The sequence below is a fragment of the Rattus norvegicus genome, chromosome 9 (assembly GCF_021556685.1).
Source record: "Rattus norvegicus strain SHRSP/BbbUtx chromosome 9, alternate assembly SHRSP_T2T, whole genome shotgun sequence".
NCBI classification, from domain to species: Eukaryota; Metazoa; Chordata; class Mammalia; order Rodentia; family Muridae; genus Rattus; species Rattus norvegicus.
Window position 1 is genome coordinate 12,230,071 of NC_141542.1, and position 27,073 is coordinate 12,257,143.

A 27,073-nucleotide genomic window follows, 5' to 3' on the forward strand; every position below is an offset into this window, starting at 1 on the left:
TTAAAGTGTACCACAAAAACCATGTGCTAGAAACAATCATCCCACATTCATGCATGAATCCTATTTAGAAGGGTCTTTGAAAAGTAAATAGGATTGGGTGAGAATACATAAGGCAAGAACTAGAATGTTTCCTGTTCTTCACTGTGTGATACCTCTGCCTCAGAGGGCACAAGGTTCTCTATTCTTCACTTCTTGATAAATTACCTAGTCTAGGCTATTTTGTAATAGGAAGAGAAATCAAACTAAGACCCTGCTATGTAGAGGGTGCCACCACTGAAGGTTTTCAGGATAACCATGTTTACCAGCCAGTAAGTGCATCTGAATGGACAGAACCAAGGGAGCACATTGTCCTATTGCACATTCTTTTATCTTACCTGTCTCCAGAATTCCACTGTCTTTTAGAGAAGCAGGAGATAGGGCTATATACTCAACCCAGGAGTTTTGGGCCATTTCTCTTAAGATTTTGAGAGCAGTAACTACACATGCAGTACCAAGTTTTAAAAATCTTAAGATTTTTAACACTTCTTTCTTTGCACACTCCTCCATGTCTGATACAGTTCCTAGTAATCAACCAATATTTAATGAATAAATGGCCATCATCACTAGTTACTAGAACAATATCAGTATTTCTTTCCATCTTTTTATAGAATTCAAAGCCTCCTATTACCTGTTCATAGAACCTTTTGGCTTTCTAACTAGAACATGTTTCCAGAAGCTACTAGCCATCACCAATATCCCCCTAAAGTCTCAAAAGACATAAGTGTAGTGCACTGTTCTCCTTCCCTTGAACAGAGGCCCTCAAGAAGAATGTTTCTGTCACTTTCCTCCCACATTGAGAATTAATTCAGCCTGCATGCTCTTTCCTCTAGAGGACAAAAGTCCAACCCTGATTTTAAACATATATATGGCCAATACTATCAAAAGTAAACTTATTAATCATAATACAATATGGCAACACTGAGGAGTGATTTCCTGAAGAAAGCCACAGCATTCATGCCAAGATGTTCTTGTGCCTCCAGGATGGGGTCAAAGTGGGTGGATTCCTGTGCTGCCAGTTAACCTTGGATCAGGGAATTTACTAGTCTGAAGGAGGACCTTCAGAAGAGACTGTCAGAAAAGGAAGACGGTGCATCTGTTCTGCTTAACATCTTACAGACCCATACTGCTTGTGCTTAAACACTAACTGTAAGTAATTAAAGATAGCATATAGCACTGACTTTACTTAGTCCTTTAAATGAAATGCCATTAAACACTGAATAGAAAATATGCTGTTAGGCTGAAGAGATGGCTCAGCCATTAAAAGCTAGGCTAACAACCGAAAATGTAAGAAAATAGATTACACACTTTGAAAAATGAATGGGATTGTTGGCTCTTCAATTGACAAGGGCAAATTTCAAATGATGTTGGCTAACAAGAAAAATGTTATTTTTCTTTAAAAGAAGTTGTTTAGAGTAATTTTCTTTTATGTTTGAGTGCTTTACCTGTGTCCACAGAAGCCAGAAGAGGGCATGGGTCCTGTGATTGCATTTACCAATTCTTGTAAGCCATTTCAAGTGTGAAATAGTTGCATGCAGTGTATGACATCCCCAAAGAGACACCAGGACACAGGACTTTCTACTACAGGGTAATTAATTGGCTTGATGATCTTGTACAGGTGTTATACAGGTAACCACATCAGCTCTGATTCTTGCACCAGCTGTTTCATTTCCAGAAGCCAACATTTTATAGCTGTCCTCTATATCTGCTGGCTCATACACTCTTTTTCTATTTTGTGGAGTCGTTTCCATAGCAATTGGATAGTTCTTCTCTGAACTTGTGCTAAAATTCTGCAGTGAGTCCATCTGATCTTTGGCACTGGTTATTTGGGACATATATTATTTTTATTATTTTCTTCAGTCTCATCACTAATTTATGGATCTGTTTAGCTCACTTGTTTTTTCTTGGTTTAATTTTGATATGTCAAGTGTTTCTAGAAATTCATCTGTTTCTTTCAGACATTTCAGATTAGTGGAAAAGAGACTTTTAAAATAGGTTCTTATAATTTTCTTAATTACATTTATATGTTATAATATTTCCTTTTTCATTTCTCATTTTATTATTTGGGTCTGTAAAGACACACATGCACTTAGGCTTTCATTCAGGGCTTTCTATATGTGAGTTCTTTTTACTTTTCTTAGATTAACATAGAGTTTGCCAAAATATATTCAAACATAACTTTTAATTTAATGGATTCTTTGGAAACTTTTTTGCTTCCATTTCATTAACTTTTGACCTCTTTTCATCTACTGGTTTGGGGTTTGGTTTGCTCAAGGCTTTTGGATGTATCATTACGTTATTGATTACTGATGTCTCGATTAGTTTTTCATTAAGCATTCAAAGCTGTAATATATCATTGTGTTCAGATAGAATGCAGGAAGTTATTTCAATTTTTCTGTGTTTGTTGAAAGTTGCTCTTTGTTCTAATATATGGTGAATATTGGAGAGATTTCTTTGTCTCGTTGAGGAGAAAGTATAATTTTAATGTTTAGGTAGATGTGCTATAAGATATATTTTGTCCTTTTGCGTTATGATTTCATTCAGTTCCAATGTTTCTCTGTTTAGTTTGAGTCTGGACAACCTCTCAGTTTTTGATAATTGGGTACTAAAGTCATCCAATGTCATTGTGGTGATTAATCTATAGATTTAGATCTAATAGACAGTATTTGTTTTATGAAATTGTGTTTAGTGCAGTTATGGTTATAAATATTTACAGATTTTCTTTTCTAGAGGCCCCTTACTTGATCAATGGGCTGTCAGGAGTGACTGAATATTTGAGGACTTTTACCATCTTTTCCCCTGGCTTATAGCTGCTTGTTTCAACTGTCGAAAGCTGTATACCATTTCTGCTCTCTCATTTATTGGCGTCTGGTTGGTGGCCCACAGTTTGTTGTGTGGTAGAGGAAGTAAATAGAGCTGTTGGAGGGGTGAGTGTCACTTTAGTTCATCACTGTGACCATGAAGGAATCAGTTGTAATCAATGCTCACTAAATACATATGCCAGGTTGTTAGAACCTATTGATTTATCTCCTTTACATTCACCCTCAATACATAGCTGTTCAATTAATAATATCACTCTGATATGGGATAAAGAGTCTAAAGTGACACATTGAGTGTGAAAATAGTTGCATGCAGTGTAGGATATCTCCACACAGATACTAGGACACAGGGACTTCTGCTACAGGGCAATTGTGACTTGCGAGTCAACAAAGAAAACCTCTTTTTTTGAAAGGAGGTGGTAGAAGACATATCAGTCATGGAGGAATTACAGTATCAAAAGATGAGTTAAGCTTTAATTTCCTGGCTAAAGCAACTTTGGAAGTTGCCAGAAGATATCTAGTAAGCTCAGTTTGATCTTAGGTAGCCAAGAACAACATCAAGGAACATAATTTGCCTTCTTCATGCAAGTATATATGTATGTATATATATATATGTACATATATATATCATGGGATGATGTGAGTATAAATAAATATATACATAGTTTCTTCGTCTAGACTTTTGTTCTGTCCTTTCTTCATATGTGTGTATCAATGAATATATTCTGGAAAGAAAGGGAAAAAGCCAGCATTTGTAACTATTTAGTCTGTGTTGGGTCTGTCTTTCTCTCTCTATTTCTTTTTAAATTTTATTTTTCTTGGATATTTTATGTATTTACATTCCAAAGGTTATCCCCTTTCCCTCTCTCCCATACCTCCTCCCCCTGCTTCTATGAGCATGCTCCCTCTCCTACCCACCCACTCCAACCTCAGAGCCCTGGTTCCATGTTTTTAATCTAACAGTACTGATTGGAGGTAATTAGCGTGACTCACATTTTATAGATATAGAAAAGAAATCTCTAAGAAGGTCCCACTGGGTACCTGAGACCATGTAGCCAGTATTTTAGTTTCTCCATTATTGAACCCAAGTCTGTTTACTTGCCAACAGAACAGGACCCAAGTAACTAAGACTAGCTCTTGTGGTAGAAGAAAAACAAAGATTCCTTAGACTCGTGTTCTGAAATGTCTTTTTAAACTCACTCAGGTTTTAAGCTTCTTTTTATCACAGTCAAGGGGAGATTGGGAATTAGTTTACTTAGTGAATCCTGGTGGTTAATAATTTTTTTAGTTTGGCACACCTTAGCATCACGAGTCTTAAAAGGTAAATGAGGTCATGTATGTAAGCCTCATGTGCCGGGTTTGAGTAACTTTATAAGGGCTGCACTCATCTAGGCACAGGGTGCTTTGAGCAAAAGGCTGAATGTGTCAGCTTTTGAGTTATTTTTCGTGTTGAACATAAGCATGGCTATACTCTTGTTTTTCCCAGTTTAAACTCTATCAGACTGGAGAGGAAGAAGACCAAGTAGCATGGGAACTCTGCAACAAAGTCAGGGCCTGCACATAGTGGGGAACCAGGTGGTCTTAGAGAGGGAGGAGCAGTGTGTTTGCCTCTGTGCATTTCTCTAAACAGCCTTGAGTCTGAAAGTACTTAAGGTAGTGGAGATTTATAGACCAGTGATCACTAAACAGTGAGACTTACTTCCTCATTGGCCAGATGCCAAAGTTTGTTTCTTGTAGTCGTGACTCTGTTGATTAAAGCTCTAGCTGATCTCGTTGATTGCAGAGCATTTGAGATTGATTGCTAAAGGTTGGGTACATTTGGCATAGTAGAATTTGAGCATCTGTGCTTGCCCTATACCAGAAATACTTTCCTCCTTCCTCTAAATGTACCTTTATACTTACCGAACACTGGGGAGTCCAGCTTTTAGATTGCTGACAACTAGAGTTTGAAGGTAATAACAAAGCTTATCTAAAACATTTGGCATAACTTGTTGGTGTATGTTCTTAGTTCTCAGACATACAGGTGCTAATGTGTAAGTGGTGTAACTCAAGTCAGAAAGATCCTAAGACTTAAGAAACCTAAGAAAAATAATGAAAAAAAAATCTGAAGCTAACATTGGCTGTGTTCAACTTAGAAATTCATGCAGACACCTTTCCACAATACCATCTCTTTGTGCATACTGTACTTTTCCCTCAGAAAGACTCCCCTCCTGTCAGCCAGCTACACTGCTCTGGCTATGACTCTTTCTTCACCACACTGGACCCTCTTTCATCTAAGTCTTTGGACACCATTCAAGCTAGGCCTATAAAAGGAACTGGACCAGGTCTCCTGCTTAGGGAAGTTACTTATATAAGCAAGTAACCATAGCACTGTGGCATAAGATCTGGAAAGTTCTAATGTAAATTTAGATCCTCTTGCAGCTCAGGGTGGAGGACAGTTATGATTTCAAATCGTGTCTGGAGGACAGTGTGAGGACCTGTCTCAGAAAACAAGATGAAAGGTTAACTCTATGGAAAAGACTAGAGATTGTTTCACAAAGGAGGCCACAGGGACCTGGCCTCAGAGGACGAAAAGGAGCCTGCCTAGGAAAGTCTGTGCGTCTCTCTGCCTTACTCTAAAAATAGCAGTGACCACAGCTGAGACCACCTATAAGTAGAAGCCCAAGGAAGCACTCTTTTTCTCTTCTAGCCTGCATGCTGTGGGCTGTCAGATGGCAGGTGTATTTCTACCTGTGTGCTCCTTGACCTTCTATGAGGTTATCAGAAGTAGAAAGTGTCATTCTCAGTATTTGATGTACCCAGTCTGCGAGGCACTGGTGCTCAGTAGCACAGGAAGCTGCTTTCAGTTCTTCCCCTGTGATCTCTGCTTCTGCTCAGCAGCAGAAGTGAGGTTTGTGCACACATCAACTCCAATTCTGGGAACACATTCAAACTTGAGAATCTGATTTCAGCTGGGTGTCTGTGGCTTTTGTATCACTGTAAGATAAGGCATTCAGAAACCTCTATTCCTCCCCAACATTGTCAAGCTGGGCATGGTGCACACTGGGCAAACCTTTACTACAGAACTACACATCAGCCCCCACCTGACTCACTGTACATACTTCCATGGCCTCACTCAGCCCCTCAAATCTACCTTTATACCACACAGACTCTATTAATGAGCTGGTCTCTGTCAACTGAAGATTTTCAGTCCTTACCTCCAGGTCATAATTTTAAACTTATTTAAATTCAGTTACTTGTTTGGTCAAGTAACAAAGAAACACTAAGAGAAATGCATAATTTTCTTTATTTTCCAATGTTCAATGAAACAGCAGGTCTCTGAGCTTTAACTGATCATGCTATTCTGCTCAGTTTTAAAAAAAATTCCTACAAAAAAGTCCCAGATCAAGGTGTCTGTCAGTATGGTTTCTCAAGGCCTTTTCCTCTGCTTGCAGGGGGCCTTCTTTTACTATGTCCACACATGTTGTTCCCTGTGTACATCCCTTGGTATTTCTCTGTATGTCTAAATCTCTTCTAAGAAGAACCCTAGTATGATAGAATTGGAGCCTCATCTCAACTTAATGACATCTTCAGGGCCCTGTCTCAAACTGTCACATTTTAAAGTAAGAAGATTAGAGCTCAACATGTGAATGTGGAGGCACACAGTTCAGTCCATCATATTCACCAATGATATTGCATTATTAGTTTATGCAAATAGTTTGCTGTTGCTCACAAATTGAGCAATTTAAAATGATGCAACAAGATGTGGTAGTACGTATCTGGAATCGCAGCATTTTGGAGGCAGAGGCAGAGGCAGAGGCAGAGGCAGAGGCAGAGGCAGAGGCAGAGGCAGTGGCAGAGGCAGAGGCAGAGACAGAGGCAGAGGCAGAGGCAGAGGCAGAGGCAGAGGCAGAGGCAGAGGCAGAGGCAGAGGGAGAGGCAGAGGCAGAGGGATACTTGCAATTTTGTTTAGAAATACAAAGGATGAATTAATTAACTCAAACTTTTTCCTTTATTCTTATTTTGTTTTGTGCCAGCCTAGGTCTGCTTCTGCCCTTGAGGTATCCAGGTACCATTGTGCACTGAGTAGGACTGAAAAGAACAAAGTTTATTCTGGTAGGTGGATTTCACAGGGTGTCAGTCGGAGTGAATGCAAAGGGATAAATAGCCTTCTTTAGTGATGGTTTTCAGTGAAATAGCTCTCTCTTATTGGGGGTATTAAGGGGTATATATAAACCTTGGTGTGTAGGTAGGAGTTTCCATAGTGAGGGTATATTACTGGCTGGTGTTCATATGTTGGGAATGTTCCTTTACCTGTGGAGGACTATTTGATTCCTGAACATATCCTTACAGGGAAAGAGGAAGGTTAATCTCTAATTTTGCCATGACTACCTCAAGGGTTGCAAAAGTGGGGATCATAGGGTTTATGTGCACGGGGAATGCACACCCAGAGCAAGGAGGAAAACAGTCCTACTCCTGCTGGTGTCAGGATGAGATTTTCAAGGCTTCGACACATCAAACTTACTCTTGCTCTGGATTGGCTCCCTTGGTTGCATGGCATTCCAGACTCACAGGTTTAGTGCTTTGAAACAGTATTACTATAACCTAGACTGGCCTCAAAGTCACACTCTTTCTGCTAGCTTCCCTCATATTGCTTGCCATCATAGCCTACTGATTGTTTTAACTGTTTTTGGTCAGAAGTTTGAGCAGATTACAGCGGCTGGGTGAAATGAAGTTTTGCACACCAAGAGGCTAGGGGAAAGCATCCCTCCTCAGTTCATCTGCTGAACATCAGCCTTCTGTTCTGTTGTGCAGGTAAAGGACTGAGGATGCTGCCTCCAATTTATCCTCAGCTTCTAAAGGCCGTGAAATCTATTCCCTTTTGTCTATGAGCTGGTAGTGGGAACTGCATCATCATTATACTTAGAGAACTCCCATATCCACCACCAAAGTTCTATTGGAGTTCAAAATGAGAATGTGTTTGGGAACTGTTATATTGAATACCTAAATTTACATTTGAAAAGGACACTGTAGACTTGCAGACTTGTGCTCTCATGTTGCCAACAGGGGAATGTGCTAGTAGAGATTTGTCTCTACAACCTCTCAGTTCTGGAGGCCATATTAGGCTTCCCATCTTAATAGATATTTGGTCATTCAAAGATTTCTGGTGGGGTTGAAGACTGATTACAGTCTCATAGCCTATCAGGCTGTTTAACTCTGAAAATACATATTTTTTGTATAGTTATCTATACTATACAAGCTAGCCAAGATATAATATAGATTTTAAGCCTTTCTTAAGCTGGAATGGATAACTAAATGTTCTGTTTAACTAAACAAGTGATGGACTGTGTGTTGAGTATATCATATGCTTTATAAATTTTAGAATGGTAATAATTGTACTCAATTTATATATAAGTGAAAAGGCTTTTTAACTGGACAAAAAGGGATAAATGTTGTGGTTTGCCCTGGAGTTATCTGTATTTTGATGCTAACTCCACTGCCCCAAGAACAGCTGTCTAGTCATGTACTCAGGAATCAGGTGACTTCAGTAGAAACTTCTCCCCATTGAATTTGTAAAATACAGGTGAGGGGTAGGTACAGGATAGAAGGAGGCCTGTCATTGGAGAAGGAAGGATGGGTGGGAGAGAAGTTTGAAGGAAGAGGAGGAGACTGGAACAGAAAGAGAAGAGGAGAGGGAGAGAGAGAGAAGCGCTGGCAGGACAATGGACGCTGATGTAAAGATCTCACTCTGTGTATTTACAGATTGTTATTAATGTTCCTAAGGGATGGATGGTACTGGGCTTTGTATTTTAGGTGGGCAATTATATCTTACCAATTGGCTCAAAGAAAAAAAAAGAAAAGGACAAAAATACATTAAGTAATAACAATTTCTGTATTAGTTTTCTTTGTGAATATGGACTTATTGCATGGGCATCTTAAATTTCATGGACACTTGTAACTTAGAAGCAATTTTTAAAGAAGTTTTATGAGATTAGTAGACAGATACTAGCTGAGGTCTTTATCAAACCATTGATTTAGAATCTTGTAAGCCTTCTTATGTTTAGAGGAATGAATATTACTTATGCTAAACCTGTGATGTGGATTAAAAGTGAAGGGGGAATTTAGGGAAGGACCTAACATAGAAGGTATGTTAGAAATGTCAGTGCTCCAAACCAAGTGAGTGAGCTTACACTTGCCACTTCAGAACCAAGGAGACTGGAGCAGGAGGATTGTACATTCAAGGCTACAGAATGAGCAATGGGCAATCCTGGGATATGTAGAGACCCTATCTACTCTTACCTTAAAAGAAAAGAAAGGGGAGATGGCAATACTTTATCTTCCTCTGCTGAAGCTGATTATATCACATCTCAGAGTTTTATGGGAAGTACACCCTCTCTGCCATACTACAACTGTAGCTGCTGCTTATATTGGAAATGTTTTCAAGTACAACTGGGTCTTCATTTTCTAAAAGCACTGCATCCATTCCAGAGAACTCAGCTTTCTCTGGGAACCTGTCATCCTGATATTTGGTCTGGCCAGCCTGGACAGTCTTTGTTTCTCTCACTCATTGTAGTTTTCTTTACACAATTACTAGCAATTATTCACTGTTACACTTTCCATAAATATTCTTTCCCTCTAATGTTCTAGGCCTCAAATTATATAAGAACTAAAAACAAGTTGCTTATAATAAATAAAATAGTGGTGCTCACTATTGTAGCAGTCACTGAACATTACCTTGCTATCCCTCTGAGCAGCAGTGATAGATGTGCTTTGAAACTCAAATAGCCACTTACTCTTGAGTATTAGAAGATCATTCATCCCTTCTATTCATATATTTGTAAGTTTCTAGGTATAGCAACCACCAACAAACAGTGGAACAATGTGTCTCTTTCTGAAAAAAAAAAGACATAAAGTAGACTGTAAGTGCATGAGAAGATATTCATTAGTAGTCATGAAGGAAAAGCAAAACAAATCTATTGGGATGGAGATTTAAGGGAGATACATGTCAGTGATTAGAGAGTACTATATACTACTGGTAGACTTCTTAAATGATACAGCCACTGTAGGAAAGTTCTATGACAATTTCTCAAAAATGAGAACATACTATATGGCATATCTGCATTGAGTTATGAACCCAAAAATATGAATGTAGAAGCTTAGATATTTGTACATTTTTTATTGTACAATAGTTGAAAGGAGGCACTCCAAGTGCCCATGGACAAAGAAATGGATAAACAAACCACACTACAAGCAGGCATGCAATAAAAGTTAGCATTAATTGGGAAGAAAATCTGATGACATGCCACAATACAGCCGATCCTTAAGAATATTCAACTAAATAAATTAGCTATTCACAAGAGGACAAAATGAACTTAGTCTAAAGCATCTAGAGTTTAAGGAGATAAAAAGGAAAATAGTGGTAGCCAGGCACTGAGATTTAGCAGCAGTGGGCTCCTAGCTTCCATCTAGAAAAGTAAAATGTTTTCAGGAGATTCAAGGTGATGGTAGACAAAGAACAGCAGGAATATTATTAATGCCACTGAGCCATCCACTTATGATACTTAAGAGTCATTTTCATGTTGTGTATGCTTTATCACAGTACTTTAATAATTCCATTCTGATCTTTTCTCACAGGGACTAAACCTTCTTCCCTGAGACATCATGGCCCTGGCCCCAGAATTGAGCAGACAGACAAAACTGAAAGAGGTCGCAGGGATCCCACTGCAGGCTCCAACTGTCGACAACTGGAGTCAGATTCAGACCTTCAAGGCGAAGCCAGATGACCTCCTCATCTGTACTTACCCTAAATCAGGTAACCTGGTAGAGTAGTAGCCCCAGCCTCATCCTCTGAGCTGTCTGAACTTCTCACCTAAGTTAGAACTACCTACAATGAGAAGCTGGCTCTTTTTGTCCCACAATGGGTGCTACTTCACATGTCTTATCCCTGGGATCTTGAAGCTTAGTCTCTTGTACCATTCATTTTTCTTGGGAAGAGGTGAGATTTGTCTCTACTCTTTTATCTTTCCCAGAGATCCAAAGTATTTCTTCTATAGCTAACAAGATCCTGGTTAGAACAGAAGGTAAAGCCAACATCTGCATCCACACCCGTTCATTAGTATGTTTGAAGAATAATCTTCTAACTCAATCTTTATGGTCTTCCCAGGGACAACATGGATTCAAGAAATTGTCGACATGATTGAGCAGAATGGGGATGTAGAGAAGTGCCAGAGGACCATCATTCAACACCGACACCCTTTTATTGAGTGGGCTCGGCCACCCCAACCATCAGGTAAGAGACCCTGATTCCATATATGTTCCTCTCCTGTCTAATCTCTGTCCTTGTCCCTTCATCTTCTCTTTTTCTTTCCTATCCTGTCTCTCTCCCTCCCCCTAGTTGCTATTTGGAACAGCATCATGCTGTATATTAGGCTGGCCTTGAGCTCACTGAGATTCTCCTCTTCTGCCTCCTGAGTGTTGGGTTAAGTGTATATGCCACCCCTTCCAGATCCATTTTTTTCTGTATTTCTACCAAATGTGAATCAGCAAGGAAGATAGATGCATATGAAGGCAAAATTCTGCCTAATGTTCTCATTATACCTTTGCTCTGGTCATGTGTAACTGCAGAATAGAGGAAGGAACAGAACTCTACTCATCAGCAGCTCACAGCCATCTGCTTTCAGTACTTTACCTTTCATAACCAAGTGGTTTCTGGACAGTGTCTTATGATTCAAAACACACACACACGCACACAAACACATGCATGCACACACACATACACACATATACACACATACACATATATACATGCACACAAACATACACACACATGCACACACATACACAGGCATATTAATACACACACATACACATGCACATACATACATATGCACACACACACACACACACACACACACACGAGGAGGCAATTACTTTGTTCAATTAAAAAGCTATTTTTCCCGTGACGTTAACTGAACATTTTTCTTTTCATACATAGTTTCTAGTCTTGAGATTTTCTTGCTAAACATAATCCCTTATTGTTGTGAAATCAACCTTCCTCAAGTTCTTAGTTCAAGAGCAATAAGTGGCCAGACTCTTCACCAAAATATAATATAATAACCTCCAGCCCATCTCTCCATAGAGCAGTTCTGCAACCTCATGAGTGGGCCTCCATTCTCTACTCTTTTGGCACTGCGCTCTTCCAAATTTTCCCCAGAATTGTCTGTGAAGCTTTGCTTACAGCATTTTAGGGCTTTTAAGCTTGATGTTCAAATTTCAGGACACATTATGAATCTGTCATGAAGCTCATCACAATTAGTCTATAGTTAGAAGCAGAGACAGATGCTAATGTGTTGCTCACCTTTTTTCTATTTAGTTTAATTTCCCATTGGGCTGCCAATCTGTGGGTGAACCTTTCTGGAAACCGCATTATGGATATACACACCCAGAGATACAGTTCATAGTCCAGTCAAGTTGACAATGGAAAGTAAGCATTATACCTTGTTACCTTCCAGACCTCATATCATAGAAGTAAGGTGGAACGTAAGTTTACACCATGCCCTCCCGCTGTATGTTTATAGTTAAATGCCACTTATTATCAGTCACAATTCTAGTTTTTTAAAAGTATCTCTGTTCCTTGTTTGACAGGTTTTCCGATTATTCATATAAGAGAATCTTTACCATTTTCTGGGGATCACAGTCCAGATTCAAATGTGCCGCCTAACAGAATGATTTCATGCAATCTTTGAAGCAATGCAGGACTAATCCCCTAACCTCTCCACTGCCATTATTTGAAGAGCCTGATTGCTAGATTAAAGGAAAGACCTTAGGGACAGTCTGCAATATCTTTATTTCATCTTACTCCAGTTTATCTCAAAGATTCACAGAGAAAGTCCCTACAAGAGTTGTAAATAGAAGTGCAAACATCACAAACCATGTATCAGAAAGGATGTAATAGAAGAAACATCACTGCACAGAACCAGAGAGATGTTTTTGATATGACAGGAAGGGAGGTGAAAAGAGTCTGCTCACTGTTTCTGATCAGCTCTGGCTCAAAAGGACAAATTTGGTTATTCTTGGCTTCCAGGTCATTATCCTCAAAATGATAGAGTGAATTCCTTGAGGTTCCAATAAGAGACTTCAGGTTTGGGTGCTGAGAGGGACACTAAGAGGAGTTTCCTTAGAGATGTAAGTCTTGTTAGGAGAATTGTTAACCCCATGGTCATACAGATAGACAGCAGCATGAAAGGGCACTGATGAGAATCCAAGCAACATGGTAAAATGTGGGAAGTCCATTCTTATAGGTCTCAGAGAAATTGGGGGGTTTCATGAACTCAGGCTGACTAATTCCTATACAGAAGCAAAAGGAGGAGGAGGAGGAGGAGGACGAGGAGGAGAAGGAGGAGGAGGAGGAGGAGGAGGAGGAGGAGGAGGAGGAGGAGGAGGAGGAATAATCCCAGGGTAGGAATGTAGAACTCCAGTGATGTGTGTGGGACACATCTATTGAAGTTGAACATGCTACACAGGTGTGGGATGTGTTGTCATTAGTGGCTTTCTGTTCTCCTTGGGTCTGGTAGTTTGGGCATCTAAATTTTCTTTTTTTTTTTCTGGCTGTGTCTCTCAGGAGCGATCTACATCCGGCTCCTGTCAGCCTGCACTTCTGTGCTTCATCCATCTTGTCTAATTGGGTGGCTGTATATGTATGGGCCACATGTGGGGCAGGCTCTGAATGGGTGTTCCTTCAGTCTCTGTTTTAATCTTTGCCTCTCTCTTCCCTGCCAAGGGTATTCTTGTTCCCCTTTTAAAGAAGGAGTGAAGCATTCACATTTTGATCATCCATCTTGAGTTTCATTTGTTCTAGGCATCTAGGGTAATTCAAGCATTTGGGCTAATAGCCACTTATCAATGAGTGCATACCATGTATGTCTTTCTGTGATTGGGTTAGCTCACTCAGGATATTTTCCAGTTCCAACCATTTGCCTACGAATTTCATAAACTCGTTGTTTTTGATAGCTGAGTAATATTCCATTGTGTAGATGTACCACATTTTCTGTATCCATTCCTCTGTTGAAGGGCATCTGGGTTCTTTCCAGCTTCTGACTATTATAAATAAGGCTGCAATGAACATAGTGGAGCACGTGTCTGTTTTATATGTTGGGGCGGCATCTTTTGGGTATATGCCCAAGAGAGGTATAGCTGGATCATCAGGCAGTTCAATGTCCAATTTTCTGAGGATCCTCCAGACTGATTTCCAGAATGGTTGTACCAGTATGCAATCCCACCAACAATGGAGGAGTGTTCCTCTTTCTCCACATCCTCGCCAGCATCTGCTGTCACCTGAGTTTTTGATCTTAGCCATTCTCACTGGTGTGAGGTGAAATCTCAGGGTTGTTTTGATTTGCATTTCCCTTATGACTAAAGATGTTGAACATTTCTTTAGGTGTTTCTCAGCCATTCGGCATTCCTCAGCTGTGAATTCTTTGTTTAGCTCTGAATCCCATTTTTTTTTTTATTAACTTGAGTATTTCTTATATACATTTCGAGTGTTATTCCCTTTCCCGGTTTCCGGGCAAACATCCCCCTCCCCTCTCCCCTTCCTTATGGGTGTCCCCCTCCGAACCCTCCCCCCATTGCCGCCCTCCCCCCATAGACTAGTTCACTGGGGGTTCAGTCTTAGCAGGACCCAGGGCTTCCCCTTCCACTGGTGCTCTTACTAGGATATTCATTGCTACCTATGGGGTCAGAGTCCAGGGTCAGTCCATGTATAGTCTTTAGGTAGTGGCTTAGTCCCTGGAAGCTCTGGTTGCTTGGCATTGTTGTACTTTTGGGGTCTCGAGCCCCTTCAAGCTCTTCCAGTTCTTTCTCTGATTCCTTCAATAGGGGACCTATTCTCAGTTCAGTGGTTTGCTGCTGGCATTCGCCTCTGTATTTGCTGTATTCTGGCTGTGTCTCTCAGGAGCGATCTACATCCGGCTCCTGTCAGCCTGCACTTCTGTGCTTCATCCATCTTGTCTAATTGGGTGGCTGTATATGTATGGGCCACATGTGGGGCAGGCTCTGAATGGGTGTTCCTTCAGTCTCTGTTTTAATCTTTGCCTCTCCCTTCCCTGCCAAGGGTATTCTTTTTCCTCATTTAAAGAAGGAGTGAAGCATTCACATTTTGATCATCCGTCTTGAGTTTCGTTTGTTCTAGGGATCTAGGGTAATTCAAGCATTTGGGCTAATAGCCACTTATCAATGAGTGCATACCATGTATGTCTTTCTGTGAGTGGGTTAGCTCACTCAGGATGATATTTTCCAGTTCCAACCATTTGCCTACGAATTTCATAAACTCGTTTTTGATAGCTGAGTAATATTCCATTGTGTAGATGTACCACATTTTCTGTATCCATTCCTCTGTTGAAGGGCATCTGGGTTCTTTCCATTTTCTGGCTATTATAAATAAGGCTGCGATGAACATAGTGGAGCACGTGTCTCTTTTATATGTTGAGGCATCTTTTGGGTATATGCCCAAGAGAGGTATAGCTGGATCCTCAGGCAGTTCAATGTCCAATTTTCTGAGGAACCTCCAGACTGATTTCCAGAATGGTTTTACCAGTCTGCAATCCCACCAACAATGGAGGAGTGTTCCTCTTTCTCCACATCCTCGCCAGCATCTGCTGTCACCTGAGTTTTTGATCTTAGCCAATCGCACTGGTGTGAGGTGAAATCTCATGGTTGTTTTGATTTGCATTTCCCTTATGACTAGAGATGTTGAACATTTCTTTAGGTGTTTCTTAGCCATTCGGCATTCCTCAGCTGTGAATTCTTTGTTTAGCTCTGAACCCCATTTTTTAATAGGGTTATTTGTTTCCCTGCGGTCTAACTTCTTGAGTTCTTTGTATATTTTGGATATAAGGCCTCTATCTGTTGTAGGATTGGTAAAGATCTTTTCCCAATCTGTTGGTTGCCGTTTTGTCCTAACCACAGTGTCCTTTGCCTTAGAGAAGCTTTGAAGTTTTTTGAGATCCCATTTGTCGATTCTTGATCTTAGAGCGTAAGCCATTGGTGTTTTGTTAAGGAAATTTTTTCCAGTGCCCATGTGTTCCAGATGCTTCCCTAGTTTTTCTTCTATTAGTTTGAGTGTGTCTGGTTTGATGTGGAGGTCCTTGATCCACTTGGACTTAAGCTTCGTACAGGGTGATAAGCATGGATCGATCTGCATTCTTCTACATGTTGACCTCTAGTTGAAGCAGCACCATTTGCTGAAAATGCTGTCTTTTTTCCATTTGATGTTTTTGGCTCCTTTGTCAAAAATCAAGTGCCCATAGGTGTGTGGGTTCATTTGTGGGTCTTCAATTCTGTTCCATTGTTCTATCTGTCTGTCTCTGTACCAATACCATGCAGTTTTTATCACTATTGCTCTGTAATACTGCTTGAGTTCAGGGACAGTGATTCCCCCTGAAGTCCTTTTATTGTTGAGGATAGTTTTAGCTATCCTGGGTTTTTTGTTATCCCAGATGAATTTGCATATTGTTCTGTCTAACTCTTTGAAGAATTGGATTGGTATTTTGATGGGGATTGCATTGAATCTGTAGATCACTTTTGGTAAAATGGCCATTTTTACAATATTAATCCTGCCAATCCATGAGCATGGGAGATCTTTCCATCTTCTGAGGTCTTCTTCAATTTCTTTCTTCAGTGTCTTGAAGTTCTTATTGTACAGATCTTTTACTTGCTTGGTTAAAGTCACACCGAGGTACTTTATATTATTTGGGTCTATTATGAAGGGTGTCGTTTCCCTAATTTCTTTCTCAGCTTGTTTCTCTTTTGTGTAGAGGAAGGCTACTGATTTATTTGAGTTAATTTTATACCCAGCCACTTTGCTGAAGTTGTTTATCAGCTTTAGTAGTTCTCTGGTGGAACTTTTGGGATCACTTAAATAAACTATCATATCATCTGCAAATAGTGATATTTTGACTTCTTCTTTTCTGATCTGTATCCCCTTGATCTCCTTTTGTTGTCTGATTGCTCTGGCTAGAACTTCAAGAACTATATTGAATAAGTAGGGAGAGAGTGGGCAGCCTGGAGTGGATGTTCTCATGTGCTGAGCAGACTGTGCAATCATCTCCTGAATTGTGTTACAGGTGTGGACAAAGCCAATGCGATGCCAGCTCCAAGGATATTAAGGACCCATCTTCCCACTCAGCTGCTGCCACCGTCTTTCTGGACAAACAACTGTAAGGTAAGACAGTAGCAGTTCCTATCCGGACTGGAGCAGGGAGCCCAGGGCCTCAGGCCTCACAGCCTGAGTGAGTATAGCTTCCTTAGCAGTACGCTGTACCTCTGAGACCTCATACTGTGCAGTAAAGTCAAACACCATGCTAGATTTAGTAGAGTGGTTCCCCAGAGGCTTTCAAATGTGATGTGAAGGCCGAGGGCAGACTGAGATACTGGGGATCATGTGTTCTTCAGTGAAGCAGACTGGGAGTGGGGAACGGGAACCATAGGCTGTAGGCTATAGGAGGGCTTATGGAGTGGAGCACAAAGAAGACTGAGCAGATCAAGTGCAAAGGACTGATGTTCAAAGGGTAAATCCCAGTGGAGCTGCAAAGGAGGCTTGGATGGAGCCTCAGAAGCCTCCAGGCTGCTGTCACTCTTTCTAGGATTATGTCATGTGTCCCAATGTCTTGTCTATTGTGTTCCTGACACATTGAGGGTGTTGGACCATGGTAGGAGTATACCATGGGTATACCAAGGAGTATGCCAAGGGTACAGTAATCGTGCAGTGAGTGGAGCTGAGATTCAAGGATGAGGCAATGGCTTTTCTAAGAATAATCTTTTTCTTTTTTAAATGGAAATAGTGAAAGAAAGATAAAAAGGGACTGGAGAAATGGGCTCAGTGCTTAAGAGCATTGACTGTTCTTCCAGAGGACAGAGGTTCAGATATTAGCTCACAACTGTCTGAAACTTCAGTACTAGGGGATATGATGCCCTCTTCTGGTTTGGATGGGTACTGCTTGCACATGGGTCATGATCATAGAAGCAGGCAACGCATCAATATAAATAAAACCATCGCATAATTTAAGCTTTAAGGATTGTTTTGAAAGGACTAAAGTATTTCTAGATAGCAGAAATATTGTTGGAGCTCCTACAATCAAATGACTGTGTATTGTCTGTAAAGGTGGGTGAGGAATGCCAATTCTATTCCTGGCATTACTGGGACCAGCTATCATGAAATCACTGAGGAATACCTCTTGATATTATCTGAGATCAAATAAGCTGAGGAAATTCCCAAGTTACAAAAAATAAAACTGAAATAAAATTAAGAAAAGCAGAATTATCATGGACCTGTGCAGTGGTATTTGATCCCCTGGATAATTCAGCAACATTAGCTTTAATGTTTGCACAGGGATTGAAACAGAACATGAACACAAGGAGATAAGAGAATGAGGAGAGAGCTTTGGTATCATGGGTCATCATCTTCAATGTATATGTAGGTGGAGGAGTTGAGCTCTGTGGTACAGAGAATAGTCTTCAATGGGTATATTTTCAGTTTTGAATGAGTGAGGTTATTAAGTATATAAAACAAGCCAAAGAAAAATAAATAGCAAGCAGCCTGCAGATGAAAGGATGGAGTTAGAGAGATAGACAGACAGACAAACAACAAATCAGGTCCTCAAGCAGAAATTGCCTGGACAAGCCCTCTTGAATCTGACACTTTGTGTTCCCAGCACTGAGATTCCCAGGCAGAGCATAGTGTGTCCCTGGGCACGGCTTCCAGGTCAAGGAACAAATCACAGTAGAAAGATAATATTACAAGGGGAGGACTCACAAACATCTAGCAAAAACTACTGATGAATCTCCATTGGGATAGCCAGTCAGTTTACTCATAAAATACCCAGGCTGAGCAGAGTATTCCTCCAAGTAAAGGACTGGTAGGAAAGAGATAACATCAGGAGATCCTGTGCTCACACCATTTTCAAGAAACTGAGGAAGTTTAAGCATCAGCTGGAGTTTCACACTGAGGTTTCTCTCTATGGCTAAGGTTTCCAAGATCTGATCTAGCATCTCTTTCCCAGTGGGCTAAACAAAGTTTCACCTGTAGGAAATAGTTCAACTTCCAGATGATCTCAGTAACAGAAGCAATTTACTGTTCTCTCCCCTCCTTGTAACAGAGTTAGTGGAATAGTCTCTCCCCAGATAAGGGATCTTGAGAACACTTAGAACTACATGCTTGGTGTTGAAATGTGTGTAGAGTAACCCAACTTCTGGAAACAGCTTGTCAGTGAGTTCAAACAACAGAAGGCAATTTACCAATATAATGTACATTGTGGGTCGTAAAGGAGACCATGGGTAGTTTCTGGATAGTCTTTTGTCACCCCTCAAAGGTTTTAAAGATTAATTCCCGCTTTTTGCCCTGTTCAGGACACTACAAGCTCATACAAGTCAGCTAAGATGACCCCAGTACCAAAAACAAGAGTATACTCAACAGAAATACACATGATCTTTTCTGAAGAGTCATCTCAGCGCAGACCCCCAGATTACCACTGTGATCATGATCATACATTGCAACATACATACATACATACATACATACATACATACACACAACATACATAAGGGAAGAGAGCTTCATAAGGGTGTCTGCCAAAGAAGAGTCAGAGTTGGCCCCCAAAAACTTCTGACAAACCTGTTGTATGCAAAAATAAAAAAATGTTAATGCTGTATAAAATAGATCATTGTATCGTAAATGACATAAGGAAAGAAGGTGTGACTTTGAGTCAAATCATCAAATAAAGAAATGGTGTTTTATAATTGTATATACACATATATATTATATATCATATACATTATAAATATTATGCATATTTAATGATTTATATATAAAACACTGAATGTTAAGAACCAGAAGTAGCCTAACTCTCAGACTGTGTGCATCTGGATAGAGAAATGTAAGAACTTGGAAAGGGGATGAATGAGGACTGAGGAAAGGTGAGAGTCCTGTGTTGTGACTGGAAGCCACATCCATGAAAAGGAAAGAAGAAATTCATAAAACGTCAGTCAATACTGAGGTGAAAGACAACCTGAGTACAAAGTGCAAGAATCAATCAATCAATAAATAAATAAATAAATAAATAAATAAATAAATAAATAAACTGAAACTTTAGAAAATTCTTTCCATTGGAGCGCAGAAGCATTTGGATTTGGAGGAAACATGGGTTAGATCTCTAGCAAGGTGAAAAAGTCTCCCAAAAGGGTCCTTATTCAAACGCACCTGGCATTTGTTTATTCTGTGTAGAAACACACAGTTTTGAAAGTGACCATCATGGAAGAAAGTTTGTGCTCATAGCAAGTAGGATCCACGGTGCTGCTCCACATCGAAACACCAGGTGGAGTGATTGCTTTCCCAGAAATCAGGCTGAGGTTTCTGGAAGGCTCAGTGGCTCTGTAGTTGATTCAGAGTATCTAGAGGAAGAGTTTGCCCCTGATAACAAAAGGGAAATCAAGAACTGAGATAAATTTCAATGAGTTAGGGCTGGGCTGGGAGTACCATAATTGGTGACATTGCTCTAGGCTGAGTCTTGGTGCCAGGGCAGGAGAGTTGAGCATTCCCCAAGAGGACTCAGCCAGAGTGAGAACCCAGAACTTTTCATGTTCATGTTCCTTTAACTCACCTCTCTTCTTCTCCAAAGTTCCTTTATGTGGCTCGAAATGCCAAAGACTGCATGGTTTCCTACTACCACTTCTACAGGATGAGCCAGGTGCTCCCCGATCCAGGCACCTGGAATGAGTATTTTGAAACCTTCATCAATGGAAAAGGTAAATAAAAATGCATTGTCCCTCTGTGGTTTTACCCCGATTAGGCTGAGCTGAGAGAACAACCCCTGACAGTTGATCCCCCAGAGTTTCCTGTGCCTCCTATTTAAAGGCCTTTATTCAGGGATTCCTGGCCTATAGACTTTCCTCAGCCTGTGTGACCCTGTCATAATATGAGGGTGCAAGTGATTGTGCATAATCAACATGAAGCCACTTTAATTCTCATATTAAAGCAAAACCTCCAATACTGATAGAAACTACGTGACCTCAGAATTGAGCAGCTCAGTGACCCTGGAAATATCTAATAGAGAATTTTTTCTTCTCTGATGTACCTGAAGCCAGAAAAAAGAAAAAAAGAAAGAAAGAAAAAGGAAAGTCAAACTTTCCTGACTTGGAAGGTTTGTGTCCATGAAAACAATTCTTGTTTTTCACAGTAAGTTGGGGATCTTGGTTTGACCATGTGAAAGGATGGTGGGAAATTCGAGACAGATACCAGATTCTCTTTCTCTTCTATGAAGATATGAAGAGGGTAAGTAAATCACTGCTTCAGCTCCAGGGACAGGGAAGCTGCTTTAGGAATGTGGTTCTGACAGGGATGTCTGGAAAAATGTGATAGTGTGAAAACTCTTTTCCAGTCCAACTCAATGCACCCTCACTCACAGGACCCAAAGCGTGAAATCCAGAAGGTAATGCAGTTCATGGGCAAGAATTTGGATGAAGAGGTCGTGGATAAAATAGTCCTGGAGACATCGTTTGAGAAAATGAAAGAGAATCCTATGACAAATCGTTCTACAGTCCCCAAGTCTGTCCTGGACCAGTCCATTTCCCCTTTCATGAGAAAAGGTCTGTGGGGCTTATTTATCTCTAATTCTGAGCCAGTCCCTCTCCAATCCACATATTGTGATTCTAAGAAAGCTAGAGATTTTTTCCTAGTGTACAAGAAGCTCTACAAAGCAAGTCTTACAGATAACTAAGACCAGAGCTACCCTTGGTGCACACCTCCTTGGGATCCCTGCCTGCGGTTAGACTCATCAGAGCTGACATCTAGTTTGATTCTGTCTCCAAATCATGACTCATGACACTTTCAGGACTTTCAGCATGTATTACTGAGACCCAGGCCCTTAATGCTTCCTAGATTTTGAAAGAAAAAAAAATCTGATTGTCCCTCATGATTCACTTTTAAGAGGAAAACGTTTTTTTTTAAAGTTAGTATACTCAATAACTTTTTAAAACTCAATAGTTTGATGATTTCATACAGATCCTCAGTAAACCCACTTTCCAAATGTTAGGTACAGAATGAAACCCATCCCACTGTCTCATTGACACATGCATTTTTTCCCACAGCAGTGCAACCAGCACTGAGGTTTACACATTTCTCCAGAACATCTTTTGTCTTCCTTTTAGCACATGAATTAATTCATTCCACTCCTCTTGCAGTATACCAAGTGTTCAGGCCCTGAAACAAATCAAACTGTTCTATCTCTTTTCTTTATTAATCCCTGGTGAGAATTTGACAAGTAGCTTTTTCCCAGCCCATCCATGTCCACTCTTCTTTGGATTCACTTGCGTTTGTTTCTTTGCTTGCTTTGGCCATAAAAACACAAATACAGATACCATGACATTAATCTGTTAATTACAATATAAACTGTGGTTATATTATACACTTTTGTATATAATGAATAAGAGCTATCTCTCCAGAGAAAGAAACACAGATCTCAAACATCACTGTTTGTACATGTTTGTACATGTGTTATAGACATACTATTACTTTTCCAATCATTTCTCTAATTTTAGAAACTATAAATACTATGTTTACATTATAGGATCAATGCTACAATGAACATTTCTGTTCATCAAATTGCATAATTTCCACAAGAATCATAGGAATTCCAAAGATGTACTCTTCATAAAATCAATTCACAGAAATTAACTCTACACTTCAATAAATTTTCTAAACCAATAAAACTATTCAATTAGCATCTGAATCAAAGAAGCAATGAATTTCATCACCTTGAGCAATTTCGTGTGATATCTTTTGCCTGCAGTCACTTCCTACAGAGAAAAATGTTCTCATTTTTCACTATAGGTTGATTTAGCTTGCTTTTAGATCATGTATAGATGGAATATCACAATATGTATTTTATTATGTCCAGGGTCTTTGGCCATTATAACATTTTAAGCTCCTCTGGTATGATTATATGTCTACTATTTGTTCATTTTTATAACTATGACTATCTAGTATATGTAAGCCAGATCACCTTGAATTAATCAACCACTTAATTTAGAAGCTGGTGCCCCTCCCAAAGACAAATAGGGGTCCTTTTCAGACAGGAGAAGTAAGGTGATGTGGAATTAGATTCCTGTTATGACAGCTCCATTGTGGTCCCTCCACCCTCCAGTCAGGGACACAAAGTCTGTCAATCAGAGACTGATGTTCTTGTCTGGGCTTTGTATTTCAGGAACTGTGGGTGATTGGAAAAACCACTTTACTGTAGCTCAGAATGACAGGTTTGATGAAATCTATAAGCAAAAGATGGGCGGAACCTCTCTAAACTTCTGCATGGAACTCTGATCAAGAAGGACATCTAAGACAGGAGTCTGTCTGCAAGCCTCAATTCAGCCAAAGGAAGCTCTGAAAGCAACCTGTAAAGGCCAAGGATTGTGGCTCCTACTCTGTGATAACTAACATCACATTACCATTCATAAAAGCATCATGTTTAGTATATACTTCCTCCACTCTTCAGTACAAATCAGTAACACAGCTTAACGAGCTAGTAAATAAACACATAAATAAAACTCTAGTAGTATACATTTTATGATGACATTCTTCTAGAAGGTATAACCAGGATACTAACTCTGAAACACACATCAATAGTGATCATCTAAATTAAAGTACATGAAATCCTAAAGTCCTTCCTGTTCAGTCTGTTTTGCCTGATTACAATGGGAAGAGTCAACATGTTGCAACTTGTTGCAATGTGTTTAAGGGAGCAGGTTCTGTGGGAGGAAAGTGAGGGAAGAACTTCAAGGAGATGTCAGAAATCCAAGTCTTAGTAAAGGGAATCCTACTTCTAGGTCATAAAGGAAACAGACAGAAGACATGAAGGTGGCCTTTGGAAGCACAAATTGTGTCTGGACAAGAGCAGAATGGAGGCTTGATGCTCAGTGTGGAGCCAGTTGAGTTTTGATCTCCTGTCATCGCTTCTGAGGAACAGCTTGTACTTTTGCCCACTTTAACAGAGTCCATCTGCATTTGCTTGCCAGCATACTTCCTTCCACCTCCCACTCGCTCCATGTCTTGGGCATCCTTTTACTCCCAGTAACCAGGCAATATGGAGAACACAGCATGTTGCACGACTGAATGATGGCTCAGAAGACAGAAAGGCAAACATGTTTTGGGTCTCAGCACTTACCCTGTCACTTTAGTTGCAGACGTCAGCACTGCTAAGCTGAGATCAGCAGGAGCAGCCTGTGGCATGAGCAGGATATATATGTGAGCTCAGGGTACCTAGCATGAGCTAGAATGACATTTCCTTTCAATCACTCAAATGTACACTTTCTCCTAAATGTCGAGGACGTGGGCACAGCATGTGTTAGTGCCAGCAAGAGCCATTAGAATGTGTGGTAGAACTTAGTGGGTGGAAGCTACGAAACTGGACTGTGACCTAGAAGAGAATGAGTGCTCCTGGCCCTTGCTTTTTCTTTCCCTTGTTTCTTGGCCATGAAAAATTCAATAATATGAGGTGGGCAGTTTTGCTCTGTCATTTAATTCCATGATGATATTCTGTCCATCTGACCATGGAATGTAAATTCCAAAAGCAAAAGCTAAAATAAAGCTTTTGTCTTTATAACTTGCTTATCCCAGATACTCATTAAAGTGAAAGGAAGCTCAACAACCCATTCCCAACGATGTGGCTATAAAATGCTGAAAAACATCTGTAATTTTGTTGAACTTAGAAGCAACTGTTTGGTTACTACTAAAATCTAACTATATGTGCATAGATAATTGACAACTTCTATGATATAAAAGATGTTTATATCCTGATTGGATTGTAAATTTTTATTGTTTTCTTCTATGTCTTCACATGTGTATTGAAGTAATTCAGTTTCTGTAAGTAATTTGTCTGTTCTTACAATCCAAACCAAATAGAAGTTCGTATACCTTCTTCCTTTCAAGGTTAAGTTCATAACATCCCAGAGTCGCTCCAGCGTATTTAAGGCGCAGCTTGTGTCTTCAGCCAGGTACTGTTAACAGTAAATTTGGGGTAAATTGTTGAAACTTGTTGGTGATGAACTTAAGCCTCTACTGGCTTTGTCTTGCTTGGAGTTTACATTTCTATTCAGAATTGAAAATAACAGTAACTTGTAAAGTTGTTCAAAATTGTAAAACATATAATGTTAGTTTAGTAAGTGCAAGATAATTTACCCACTGGTAATTTTAACTATTACTTTTGGAGCAAAGAATGAATAAAGTAAATGAAATATTACATCTGAACTATAGCTAAGTAATTGCCTTGTTTTTTTCATTATTTATTCACTTTACAACCCAACATTAGCTCCACACCCCCCTTACACTGTTCCTCCCCCCACTTTCCCTTCACTCTCTTCTCTGAGCAGAGGGAGTCCCTCCCTGGGTATCACCAAACCCTGGTACATAAAGTCTCTGCAGTACTAGGCGTATGGTCTCCCACTGATGCCAGACTAGGTGCCCCAGTTACGTGTGAATGGTATGTACAGGCAGGCAAAAGGTTCAGAAGCAGCCCTCACTCCAGTTGTTGGGGGACTCCCATGAAGACCAAGCTGCAGATCATCCACGTATTTGCACAAGGCTTAGGTCTAGCCCATGCTTGCTCTTTGCTTGGTTGTTACTTCTCAGGAAGCTTCCAAGGGTCCAGGTCAGTTGCTTCTGTTGGTCTTCTTCTGAAGTTTCTATTCTCTGCCCATCCCATCTTTCCAACAACTGCTCCACAAAAACTCTTCAATCTCAACCTAATGTTGGGCTGTGGATCTCTGCATCTCTATCAATTAGCTGTTGGATAGAGCCTCTCAGAGCACAGTTAAGCTAGACTAATGTCTATAAGCATAAAAGAGTCCCATTAATAGTGTCAGGGATTTTTTTATTTACATTTCAAATGTTATTCCCTTTCCCAGTTTCCCAGACATAAGCCTCCTATCCTATCCCCCCCTTCTTCCATAAGGGTGTTTCCCTACCCAACCACCCCCTTCCCCCCAAAGTTCCCCTACACTGGGGGTCCAGCCTTGGCAGAACCAAGGGCTTCTCCTTCCATTGTTGCCCAACAAGTCCATCCTCTGCTACATATGCAGATGGAGTCATGGGTCAGTCCATGTATAGTCAGTCTTTGGGTATTGGTTTAGGCCCTGGGATCTCAGCTTGGTTGGCATTGTTGTTTTTATGGGGTTGCAAGCCCCTTCAGCTCTTACAATCCTTTATCTAATGCCCCCAATGGGGATCCCATTCTCAGTTCAATGATTTGTTGCTAACATTTGCCTCTGTATTTGACATGCTCTGGCTGTGCCTCACAGGAGACAGATATATCAGGCTCCTGTCAGCATGCACTTCTTGGCTTCATCAGTCTTATCTAGTTTTAGTGGCTGTACATATATATGGGTTATATACCCAGGTGGGGCAGGCTGTGAATGGTGTTCCTTCAGTTTCTGCTCCAAACTGTGCCTCCATATCCCCTCCTATGAATATTTTTGTTCCCCCTTTTAAGAAGGAGTGAAGCATCCATACTTTGGTTGTCCTTCTTCTTGAGCTTCATATGGTCTGTGGATTGTATCTTGGGTAATTTGAGCATTTGGGCTACTGTCCACGTATAGTGAGTGCATACCATGTGTGTTTTTCTGTGATTGGGTTACCTCACTCAGAATGATATTTTCTAGTTCCATCCATTTGCCTATGAATTTCCTGAAGTCATTGTGTTTGACAGCTGAGTAGTACTCCATTGTGTAGATGTACATTTTCTGTATCTATTCCTCTGTTGAAGGGCATCTGGGTTCTTTCCTGCTTCTGACTATTATAAATAAGGCTGTTATGAACATAGTGGATCGTGTTTCTTTGTTGTATGTTGGAGCATCTTTTGGGTGTATGCCCAGTAGTGATTGATATAGCTGGGTCCTCAGGTAGTGCAATGTCCAATTTTCTGAAGAACCTCCAGACTGATTTCCAGAGTGGTTGTGATGAATTTTCATATATTGAATCATCCCTGCATCCCTGGGATGCAACTTTCTTAGTTTTGATGGATGATGTCTTTGATGTGTTCCTGAATTCAGTTTGTGGTTTTTGAGAATTTTATTGAGTATTTTTGCATCAATGTTCATAAGAGAAATCAATCTGAAGTTCTTTTTCTTTGTTGAGTCTTTGTGTAATATGGTGACTGTGGTCTCATATAATTAGTTTGTCAGTGTTCCTTTGTTTGTAT

The 27,073-nt window shown here is 40.2% G+C and overlaps 1 protein-coding gene across 14 annotated transcripts in view; it reads left to right on the forward strand.

The window, feature by feature from the left end:
- The window catches only part of LOC120093086 (sulfotransferase 1C2-like), a 61,550-nt gene extending 36,415 nt beyond the window's left edge, over positions 1-25,135 (forward strand). The window contains exons 2-11 of one of the 14 annotated variants that reach the window (XM_087564503.1): positions 1,020-1,185; positions 6,872-6,950; positions 7,533-7,649; positions 10,470-10,647; positions 10,999-11,124; positions 16,958-17,055; positions 20,507-20,633; positions 21,065-21,159; positions 21,293-21,473; positions 23,090-25,135. In XM_087564503.1, coding sequence (XP_087420629.1) covers positions 10,497-10,647; positions 10,999-11,124; positions 16,958-17,055; positions 20,507-20,633; positions 21,065-21,159; positions 21,293-21,473; positions 23,090-23,202 — 891 coding nt within the window. In that variant the 5' untranslated portion in view covers positions 1,020-1,185; positions 6,872-6,950; positions 7,533-7,649; positions 10,470-10,496 and the 3' untranslated portion in view covers positions 23,203-25,135. 14 annotated transcript variants of the gene reach the window in all.
- Positions 25,136-27,073: the final 1,938 nt, after the last annotated feature.